At 42.7% G+C, this 11,794-nt stretch overlaps 1 protein-coding gene across 1 annotated transcript in view; it reads right to left on the bottom strand.

Annotated features, from left to right (window-relative positions):
• Positions 1 to 411: 411 nt before the first annotated feature.
• Positions 412 to 11,794, bottom strand: part of LOC139417029 (zinc finger protein 721-like) — a 30,915-nt gene continuing 19,532 nt past the window's right edge. Inside the window, exon 7 of the mRNA XM_071166264.1 lies at positions 412 to 2,150. Within this exon, the coding sequence (XP_071022365.1) occupies positions 412 to 2,150 (1,739 nt within the window). The remainder of the gene's footprint in view (positions 2,151 to 11,794) is intronic.

Here is an 11,794-nt window from a genome sequence, read left to right as displayed (position 1 = left end):
GAACTTTGTTAAATACACTAGTTAGAACTGGGCGGACCACCCACTGTATTTTTGGTTAGTTAGTTAGCTGTTGTTAAAGTAGGCTAGTCTAGCTTAGGGGTGTTTTGAATACTTATTGTTTCTTTCCTTGGGTCCAGCTCAGCCCCTTTTCCTGCTCCCCCCATTACCGTGTGTTTATCAAATAAACCTTGAGTTTGACGGTAGATTTCAGTTGTCCTGGTTATTTTGTTCACACTTTTACTTTGTCACAATTATAATTTGCATGAGTTATGTTACGCGTCTCATACCATTCCCCCCTAGACTGTCGGGCCAAAAGGGATTCGTAACACTTCCTAAGAGATTTGTACACATCCTGCCTTTTTATTCACTAACCTGACAGATAATCTCTTTGTCCTAATGTTCTTTCCTCTTTCAGTTTCTGTCCTGTTTTCTTCCTTTGTGGATTTTATCCACATGCCTCAGCAGATGAGACTTCTGAGTGAATCTTTTACCACAGACTGAGCAGCCATGTGATTTCTCTCCTGTGTGAATCCGTATATTCCTCTTTAGGTCCACCTTCTGATTGAAGCTTTCCCCACAGTCACCACAGCTATAAGGTTTCCCTCCTGTGTGAGTCTGTATATGTTCATTTAGGTGCCCCTTCTCATTGAAGCTTTCGCCACAGTCACCACACCTATACGGTTTCTCTCCTGTGTGAGACAATATATGTATTTTAAGGCACCCCTTATGCTTAAAGCTTTTCCCACAGTCACCACAGATAAATCGTTTCTCTCCTGTGTGAGTTCGTATATGTTCATTTAGGTGCCCCTTCTCATTGAAGCTTTCCCCACAGTCACCACAGCGAAAGGAATTATCTCTGGTGTGAGTCCGTGCATGTCTGGTTAGGTTCCCCCTCGTATTGAAGCTTTTCCCACAGTCTCCACAGCTAAAAGATTTCTCTCCAGTGTGAGTCCGTATATGCACTTTTAGGTTCCCCCTCTTATTGAAGCTTTTCCCACAGTCTCCACAGCTAAATCGTTTCTCTGCTGTGTGAGTCAGTACATGTATCTTAAGGCACCCTTTATGCCGGAAGCTTTTCCCACAGTCACCACAGATGAATGGTTTCTCTCCTGTGTGAGTACGCATATGCATAGTTAAGACAGCCTTGCGATTAAAGCTTTTCCCACAGTCTCCACAGCTAAATGGTTTCTCTCCTGTGTGAGTCAGTTTATGCATGGTTAGGTACCGCTTGAGCCCAAAGCTTTTCCCGCAGTCGCCACAGCTAAAAGGTTTCTCTCCTGTGTGAATCAATACATGTTCAGTTAGGTTCCCCTTCTGACTGAAGCTTTTCCCACAGTCACCACAGATGAATGGTTTCTCTCCTTTGTGAATCCTCATGTGCCTGGGGAGACCTCCTTTGTGTTTGAAGGTCTTTCCACAAACTGGACAGATACAGGGTTTTCCACTGTGACAGAGTTGGACATGGGCCTTCAGTTTACAGGTGGAGTTGTAGTGTTTATTGCCGAAGCTGCATTCACTGAGTCTCTTCTTGGTGAGAGTCACATGTCTCTGCAGGTCAGCTTTCAGAGCAAATGTTTCTCCACAGTCACGGCAGTGGTGAGTTTTTATAGATGTGGTGGGTTTGGAACAGTGTTTCTCCAATGGTGAGCTGGGACCCAATGGTGAGCTGGGACCCAATGGTGAGCTGGGACCCAATGGTGAGCTGGGATCCAATGGTGGACTGCTGTCAAGTCCTACTGGGTCGCTATTTACAGCTGAACTGTGGCTGGAGGCATTGTTCTGATTATCTGGAGGGTCACAGGGAATGTTGAGACCCTTAATGTGGGTCACAGTGACAAAAGGTGTGAGATTCACTGGTTTAGAGTCTCTCTCTCTGTTCTCCACAGTCTGGGTTTGGGGAAGAGTCAAGGACTGAAGTGGGTCCTCCTGATCACATTCACTTTTCACACAGGAAGTAGTGAATATGGAGTCTTTGGTAACAAAGAGCCCTTGAAGCTTCTCTTCCTCCTGACTGGTCCTGACTTCCTCCTGTTCCTCTTTAATCAGTGTGGGCTCTGGGTCCTCCTGTCCCAGACTGTGACTCCACTCCTGCTCACAGTGCTGCTGCTCATGGGGAACCTCCTCTTCAGAGACAGAGAGCTGCAGGGAGTCTGGAGGGAAGGAGAGGAGGAGCAGAGGTTATTTATAACAGAATTTGGAATCACTCATGAATTATAGATCTCTATGACATTCAATTTCAATGTTCTTCCTTTGCATGCATCTCTATGATCTATATAGCCTGAGTGCAGATAGCTAGCTAGGTATTTGCTTCCTTAGCATGGATCTCTATGATCTATACAGCCTGAGTGCAGATAGCTAGCTAGGTATTTGCTTCCTTAGCATGGATCTCTATGATCTATACAGCCTGAGTGCAGATAGCTAGCTAGATATTTGCTTTCCTTCACACAAGCCATATAGGTGGTGGGTTAACATGCCAAGAGACTGTTGTAAAAGCATTCCAGGTGAAGCTGGTTGAGAGAATGCCAAGAGTGTGCAAAGCTCTCATCAAGGCAAAGGGTGGCTACTTTGAAGAATCTCAAATATACTTTTTGGTTATTACATGATTCCATATGTGTTATTTCATAGTTTTGATGTCATCACTATTATTACACAATGTAGAAAATAGTACAAATAAAGAAAAGGCCTTGAATGAGTAGGTGTGTCCAAACTTTTGACTGGTACTGTATGGATAAAATTGTATGTATTTTTTTGAAGGTTTTGTTGTTGTTGGTGTTTCTCTGTAATACCACACGATACTTCTAGATACCTATCAATTTTCTGAAGTTGGTATGAGCTAGTCTCCCAACCTCATAACTGGCTACCCAGAAGCCATTTCAGGCTATCAATCAAGTTAGAGTAGCTAGCTTGTCTTAACTATCTTAGCTGGCATGCCTGCTGACAAGGTTAGTAGACTTTAGAAAAGCAGGCTAATACAAAATGTACTAAATAAGACTCAGATTAATTTCAATCTTTTACACAGATTTTTAGCAGAGAAGTATATTTAGTTTCTTAAAATGAAAAAAAGAAGACCAGTCAGGAGGATACAAGACAGCTCAAGAGATTTGCAGAAAAATGAACATTTTTTTTTTTTTTTTTACATAGAATTAAGCATAATAATTATGGCTCTAGATTGCAGGTAAAAATGGGTTTTAGGTGTTTGAAAAGTGCAAAATTCTCCAACTTCTGGACGGGGTGTCTAGTCCGTCTCCGGACCACGCCCAACAGGCATCCTCACATCCTCAGATTTTTGTGACGCTGCTGACCTTGACCTGTAAGAACTAAGGGAAAGTGGGGAGGGGGGGGGGTCCTCTGAATGGGAAACTAAGCTGCCTGACTAGAACTAACCAGAAGGAATGAATAGAATCAGCTGACTGGAACTAATCAGAAGGAATGGATAGAATCAGCTGACTAGAACTAACCAGAAGGAATGGATAGAATCAGCTGACTGGAACTAACCAGAAGGATAGAATCAGCTGACTGGAACTAACCAGAAGGAATGGATAGAATCAGCTGACTGGAACTAACCAGAAGGAATGGATAGAATCAGCTGACTGGAACTAACCAGAAGGAATGGATAGAATCAGCTGACTGGAACTAACCAGAAGGAATGGATAGAATCAGCTGACTGGAACTAACCAGAAGGAATGGATAGAATCAGCTGACTGGAACTAACCAGAAGGATATAATCAGCTGACTAGAACTAACCAGAAGGAATGGATATAATCAGCTGACTAGAACTAACCAGAAGGAATGGATAGAATCAGCTGACTGGAACTAACCAGAAGGAATGGATAGAATCAGCTGATTGGAACTAACCATAAGGAATGGATAGAATAGGCTGACTGGAACTAACCAGAAGGATAGAATCAGCTGACTGGAACTAACGAGAAGGATAGAATCAGCTGACTGGAACTAACCAGAAGGAATGGATAGAATCAGCTGACTGGAACTAACCAGAAGGATAGAATCAGCTGACTGGAACTAACCAGAAGGAATGGATAGAATCAGCTGACTAGAACTAACCAGAAGGAATGGATATAATCAGCTGACTAGAACTAACCAGAAGGAATGGATAGAATCAGCTGACTGGAACTAACCAGAAGGAATGGATAGAATCAGCTGACTGGAACTAACCAGAAGGATAGAATCAGCTGACTAGAACTAACCAGAAGGAATGGATATAATCAGCTGACTAGAACTAACCAGAAGGAATGGATAGAATCAGCTGACTGGAACTAACCAGAAGGAATGGATAGAATCAGTTGACTGGAACTAACCAGAAGGAATGGATAGAATCAGCTGACTAGAACTAACCAGAAGGAATGGATAGAATCAGCTGACTGGAACTAACCAGAAGGAATGGATAGAATCAGCTGACTGGAACTAACCAGAAGGATAGAATCAGCTGACTGGAACTAACCAGAAGGAATGGATAGAATCAGCTGACTGGAACTAACCAGAAGGAATGGATAGAATCAGCTGACTAGAACTAACCAGAAGGAATGGATAGAATCAGCTGACTGGAACTAACCAGAAGGAATGGATAGAATCAGCTGACTAGAACTAACCAGAAGGAATGGATAGAATCAGCTGACTGGAACTAACCAGAAGGAATGGATAGAATCAGCTGACTGGAACTAACCAGAAGGAATGGATAGAATCAGCTGACTGGAACTAACCAGAAGGAATGGATAGAATCAGCTGACTAGAACTAACCAGAAGGAATGGATAGAATCAGCTGACTGGAACTAACCAGAAGGAATGGATAGAATCAGCTGACTAGAACTAACCAGAATGATAGAATCAGCTGACTGGAACTAACCAGAAGGAATGGATAGAATCAGCTGACTGGAACTAACCAGAAGGATAGAATCAGCTGACTGGAACTAACCAGAAGGAATGGATAGAATCAGCTGACTGGAACTAACCAGAAGGATAGAATCAGCTGACTAGAACTAACCAGAAGGAATGGATAGAATCAGCTGACTGGAACTAACCAGAAGGAATGGATAGAATCAGCTGACTGGAACTAACCAGAAGGAATGGATAGAATCAGCTGACTGGAACTAACCAGAAGGAATGGATAGAATCAGCTGACTGGAACTAACCAGAAGGATAGAATCAGCTGACTAGAACTAACCAGAAGGAATGGATAGAATCAGCTGACTGGAACTAACCAGAAGGAATGGATAGAATCAGCTGACTGGAACTAACCAGAAGGAATAGATAGAATCAGCTGACTGGAACTAACCAGAAGGAATGGATAGAATCAGCTGACTGGAACTAACCAGAAGGATAGAATCAGCTGACTAGAACTAACCAGAAGGAATGGATAGAATCAGCTGACTGGAACTAACCAGAAGGAATGGATAGAATCAGCTGACTGGAACTAACCAGAAGGAATGGATAGAATCAGCTGACTGGAACTAACCAGAAGGAATGGATAGAATAGGCTGACTGGAACTAACCAGAAGGAATGGATAGAATCAGCTGACTGGAACTAACCAGAAGGAATGGACAGAATCAGCTGACTGGAACTAACCAGAAGGAATGGATAGAATCAGTTGACTGGAACTAACCAGAAGGAATGGATAGAATCAGCTGACTAGAACTAACCAGAAGGAATGGATAGAATCAGCTGACTGGAACTAACCAGAAGGAATGGATAGAATCAGCTGACTGGAACTAACCAGAAGGATAGAATCAGCTGACTGGAACTAACCAGAAGGAATGGATAGAATCAGCTGACTGGAACTAACCAGAAGGAATGGATAGAATCAGCTGACTAGAACTAACCAGAAGGAATGGATAGAATCAGCTGACTGGAACTAACCAGAAGGAATGGATAGAATCAGCTGACTAGAACTAACCAGAAGGAATGGATAGAATCAGCTGACTGGAACTAACCAGAAGGAATGGATAGAATCAGCTGACTGGAACTAACCAGAAGGAATGGATAGAATCAGCTGACTGGAACTAACCAGAAGGAATGGATAGAATCAGCTGACTAGAACTAACCAGAAGGAATGGATAGAATCAGCTGACTGGAACTAACCAGAAGGAATGGATAGAATCAGCTGACTAGAACTAACCAGAATGATAGAATCAGCTGACTGGAACTAACCAGAAGGAATGGATAGAATCAGCTGACTGGAACTAACCAGAAGGATAGAATCAGCTGACTGGAACTAACCAGAAGGAATGGATAGAATCAGCTGACTGGAACTAACCAGAAGGATAGAATCAGCTGACTAGAACTAACCAGAAGGAATGGATAGAATCAGCTGACTGGAACTAACCAGAAGGAATGGATAGAATCAGCTGACTGGAACTAACCAGAAGGAATGGATAGAATCAGCTGACTGGAACTAACCAGAAGGAATGGATAGAATCAGCTGACTGGAACTAACCAGAAGGATAGAATCAGCTGACTAGAACTAACCAGAAGGAATGGATAGAATCAGCTGACTGGAACTAACCAGAAGGAATGGATAGAATCAGCTGACTGGAACTAACCAGAAGGAATAGATAGAATCAGCTGACTGGAACTAACCAGAAGGAATGGATAGAATCAGCTGACTGGAACTAACCAGAAGGATAGAATCAGCTGACTAGAACTAACCAGAAGGAATGGATAGAATCAGCTGACTGGAACTAACCAGAAGGAATGGATAGAATCAGCTGACTGGAACTAACCAGAAGGAATGGATAGAATCAGCTGACTGGAACTAACCAGAAGGAATGGATAGAATAGGCTGACTGGAACTAACCAGAAGGAATGGATAGAATCAGCTGACTGGAACTAACCAGAAGGAATGGACAGAATCAGCTGACTGGAACTAACCAGAAGGAATGGATAGAATCAGCTGACTGGAACTAACCAGAAGGAATGGATAGAATCAGCTGACTAGAACTAACCAGAATGATAGAATCAGCTGACTGGAACTAACCAGAAGGAATGGATAGAATCAGCTGACTGGAACTAACCAGAAGGATAGAATCAGCTGACTGGAACTAACCAGAAGGAATGGATAGAATCAGCTGACTGGAACTAACCAGAAGGATAGAATCAGCTGACTAGAACTAACCAGAAAGAATGGATAGAATCAGCTGACTGGAACTAACCAGAAGGAATGGATATAATCAGCTGACTGGAACTAACCAGAAGGAATGGATAGAATCAGCTGACTGGAACTAACCAGAAGGAATGGATAGAATCAGCTGACTGGAACTAATCAGAAGGAATGGATAGAATCAGCTGACTGGAACTAACCAGAAGGATAGAATCAGCTGACTAGAACTAACCAGAAGGAATGGATAGAATCAGCTGACTGGAACTAACCAGAAGGAATGGATAGAATCAGCTGACTGGAACTAACCAGAAGGAATGGATAGAATCAGCTGACTGGAACTAACCAGAAGGAATGGATAGAATAGGCTGACTGGAACTAACCAGAAGGAATGGACAGAATCAGCTGACTGGAACTAACCAGAAGGAATGGATAGAATCAGCTGACTGGAACTAACCAGAAGGAATGGATAGAATCAGCTGACTGGAACTAACCAGAAGGAATGGATAGAATCAGCTGACTGGAACTAACCAGAAGGAATGGATAGAATCAGCTGACTGGAACTAACCAGAAGGAATGGATAGAATCAGCTGACTGGAACTAACCAGAAGGAATGGATAGAATCAGCTGACTGGAACTAACCAGAAGGATAGAATCAGCTGACTGGAACTAACCAGAAGGAATGGATAGAATCAGCTGACTAAAACTAACCAGAAGGAATGGATAGAATCAGCTGACTGGAACTAACCAGAAGGATAGAATCAGTTGACTGGAACTAACCAGAAGGAATGGATAGAATCAGCTGACTGGAACTAACCAGAAGGAATGGATAGAATCAGCTGACTAAAACTAATCAGAAGGAATGGATAGAATCAGCTGACTGGAACTAACCAGAAGGAATGGATAGAATCAGCTGACTAGAACTAACCAGAAGGAATGGATAGAATCAGCTGACTGGAACTAACCAGAAGGAATGGACAGAATCAGCTGACTGGAACTAACCAGAAGGAATGGATAGAATCAGCTGACTGGAACTAACCAGAAGGAATTGATAGAATCAGCTGACTGGAACTAACCAGAAGGAATGGATAGAATCAGCTGACTGGAACTAACCAGAAGGAATGGATAGAATCAGCTGACTGGAACTAACCAGAAGGAATGGATAGAATCAGCTGACTGGAACTAACCAGAAGGAATGGATAGAATCAGCTGACTGGAACTAACCAGAAGGAATGGATAGAATCAGCTGACTGGAACTAACCAGAAGGAATGGACAGAATCAGCTGACTGGAACTAACCAGAAGGAATGGATAGAATCAGCTGACTGGAACTAACCAGAAGGAATGGATAGAATCAGCTGACTGGAACTAACCAGAAGGATAGAATCAGCTGACTAGAACTAACCAGAAGGAATGGATAGAATCAGCTGACTGGAACTAACCAGAAGGAATGGATAGAATCAGCTGACTGGAACTAACCAGAAGGAATGGATAGAATCAGCTGACTGGAACTAACCAGAAGGAATGGATAGAATCAGCTGACTGGAACTAACCAGAAGGATAGAATCAGCTGACTAGAACTAACCAGAAGGAATGGATAGAATCAGCTGACTGGAACTAACCAGAAGGAATGGATAGAATCAGCTGACTGGAACTAACCAGAAGGAATGGATAGAATCAGCTGACTGGAACTAACCAGAAGGAATGGATAGAATAGGCTGACTGGAACTAACCAGAAGGAATGGATAGAATCAGTTGACTGGAACTAACCAGAAGGAATGGACAGAATCAGCTGACTGGAACTAACCAGAAGGAATGGATAGAATCAGCTGACTGGAACTAACCAGAAGGAATGGATAGAATCAGCTGACTTGAACTAACCAGAATGATAGAATCAGCTGACTGGAACTAACCAGAAGGAATGGATAGAATCAGCTGACTGGAACTAACCAGAAGGATAGAATCAGCTGACTGGAACTAACCAGAAGGAATGGATAGAATCAGCTGACTGGAACTAACCAGAAGGATAGAATCAGCTGACTAGAACTAACCAGAAGGAATGGATAGAATCAGCTGACTGGAACTAACCAGAAGGAATGGATAGAATCAGCTGACTGGAACTAACCAGAAGGAATGGATAGAATCAGCTGACTGGAACTAACCAGAAGGAATGGATAGAATCAGCTGACTGGAACTAACCAGAAGGATAGAATCAGCTGACTAGAACTAACCAGAAGGAATGGATAGAATCAGCTGACTGGAACTAACCAGAAGGAATGGATAGAATCAGCTGACTGGAACTAACCAGAAGGAATGGATAGAATCAGCTGACTGGAACTAACCAGAAGGAATGGATAGAATCAGCTGACTGACTGAAGAACTAACCAGAAGGAATGGATAGAATCAGCTGACTGACTAGAACTAACCAGAAGGAATGGATAGAATCAGCTGACTGGAACTAACCAGAAGGAATGGATAGAATCAGCTGACTGGAACTAACCAGAAGGAATGGATAGAATCAGCTGACTGGAACTAACCAGAAGGAATGGATAGAATAGGCTGACTGGAACTAACCAGAAGGAATGGATAGAATCAGTTGACTGGAACTAACCAGAAGGAATGGACAGAATCAGCTGACTGGAACTAACCAGAAGGAATGGATAGAATCAGCTGACTGGAACTAACCAGAAGGAATGGATAGAATCAGCTGACTGGAACTAACCAGAAGGAATGGATAGAATCAGCTGACTGGAACTAACCAGAAGGAATGGATAGAATCAGCTGACTAAAACTAACCAGAAGGAATGGATAGAATCAGCTGACTGGAACTAACCAGAAGGAATGGATAGAATCAGCTGACTGGAACTAACCAGAAGGAATGGATAGAATCAGCTGACTGGAACTAACCAGAAGGATAGAATCAGCTGACTAGAACTAACCAGAAGGAATGGATAGAATCAGCTGACTGGAACTAACCAGAAGGAATGGATAGAATCAGCTGACTGGAACTAACCAGAAGGAATGGATAGAATCAGCTGACTGGAACTAACCAGAAGGAATGGATAGAATCAGCTGACTGGAACTAACCAGAAGGATAGAATCAGCTGACTAGAACTAACCAGAAGGAATGGATAGAATCAGCTGACTGGAACTAACCAGAAGGAATGGATAGAATCAGCTGACTGGAACTAACCAGAAGGAATGGATAGAATCAGCTGACTGGAACTAACCAGAAGGAATGGATAGAATAGGCTGACTGGAACTAACCAGAAGGAATGGATAGAATCAGTTGACTGGAACTAACCAGAAGGAATGGACAGAATCAGCTGACTGGAACTAACCAGAAGGAATGGATAGAATCAGCTGACTGGAACTAACCAGAAGGAATGGATAGAATCAGCTGACTAGAACTAACCAGAATGATAGAATCAGCTGACTGGAACTAACCAGAAGGATTGGATAGAATCAGCTGACTGGAACTAACCAGAAGGATAGAATCAGCTGACTGGAACTAACCAGAAGGAATGGATAGAATCAGCTGACTGGAACTAACCAGAAGGATAGAATCAGCTGACTAGAACTAACCAGAAGGAATGGATAGAATCAGCTGACTGGAACTAACCAGAAGGAATGGATAGAATCAGCTGACTGGAACTAACCAGAAGGAATGGATAGAATCAGCTGACTGGAACTAACCAGAAGGAATGGATAGAATCAGCTGACTGGAACTAACCAGAAGGATAGAATCAGCTGACTAGAACTAACCAGAAGGAATGGATAGAATCAGCTGACTGGAACTAACCAGAAGGAATGGATAGAATCAGCTGACTGGAACTAACCAGAAGGAATGGATAGAATCAGCTGACTGGAACTAACCAGAAGGAATGGATAGAATCAGCTGACTGGAACTAACCAGAAGGAGGATAGAATCAGCTGACTAAAACTAACCAGAAGGATAGAATGGATAGAATCAGCTGACTGGAACTAACCAGAAGGAATGGATAGAATCAGCTGACTGGAACTAACCAGAAGGAATGGATAGAATCAGCTGACTGGAACTAACCAGAAGGATAGAATCAGCTGACTAGAACTAACCAGAAGGAATGGATAGAATCAGCTGACTGGAACTAACCAGAAGGAATGGATAGAATCAGCTGACTGGAACTAACCAGAAGGAATGGATAGAATCAGCTGACTGGAACTAACCAGAAGGAATGGATAGAATCAGCTGACTGGAACTAACCAGAAGGATAGAATCAGCTGACTAGAACTAACCAGAAGGAATGGATAGAATCAGCTGACTGGAACTAACCAGAAGGAATGGATAGAATCAGCTGACTGGAACTAACCAGAAGGAATGGATAGAATCAGCTGACTGGAACTAACCAGAAGGAATGGATAGAATAGGCTGACTGGAACTAACCAGAAGGAATGGATAGAATCAGTTGACTGGAACTAACCAGAAGGAATGGACAGAATCAGCTGACTGGAACTAACCAGAAGGAATGGATAGAATCAGCTGACTGGAACTAACCAGAAGGAATGGATAGAATCAGCTGACTAGAACTAACCAGAATGATAGAATCAGCTGACTGGAACTAACCAGAAGGATTGGATAGAATCAGCTGACTGGAACTAACCAGAAGGATAGAATCAGCTGACTGGAACTAACCAGAAGGAATGGAT

Source organism: Oncorhynchus clarkii, chromosome 9 (genome assembly GCF_045791955.1).
Source record: "Oncorhynchus clarkii lewisi isolate Uvic-CL-2024 chromosome 9, UVic_Ocla_1.0, whole genome shotgun sequence".
NCBI classification, from domain to species: domain Eukaryota; kingdom Metazoa; phylum Chordata; class Actinopteri; order Salmoniformes; family Salmonidae; genus Oncorhynchus; species Oncorhynchus clarkii.
Note: the sequence above shows the minus strand (reverse complement) of the source record. Positions and strands in the feature narration are given on the sequence as shown.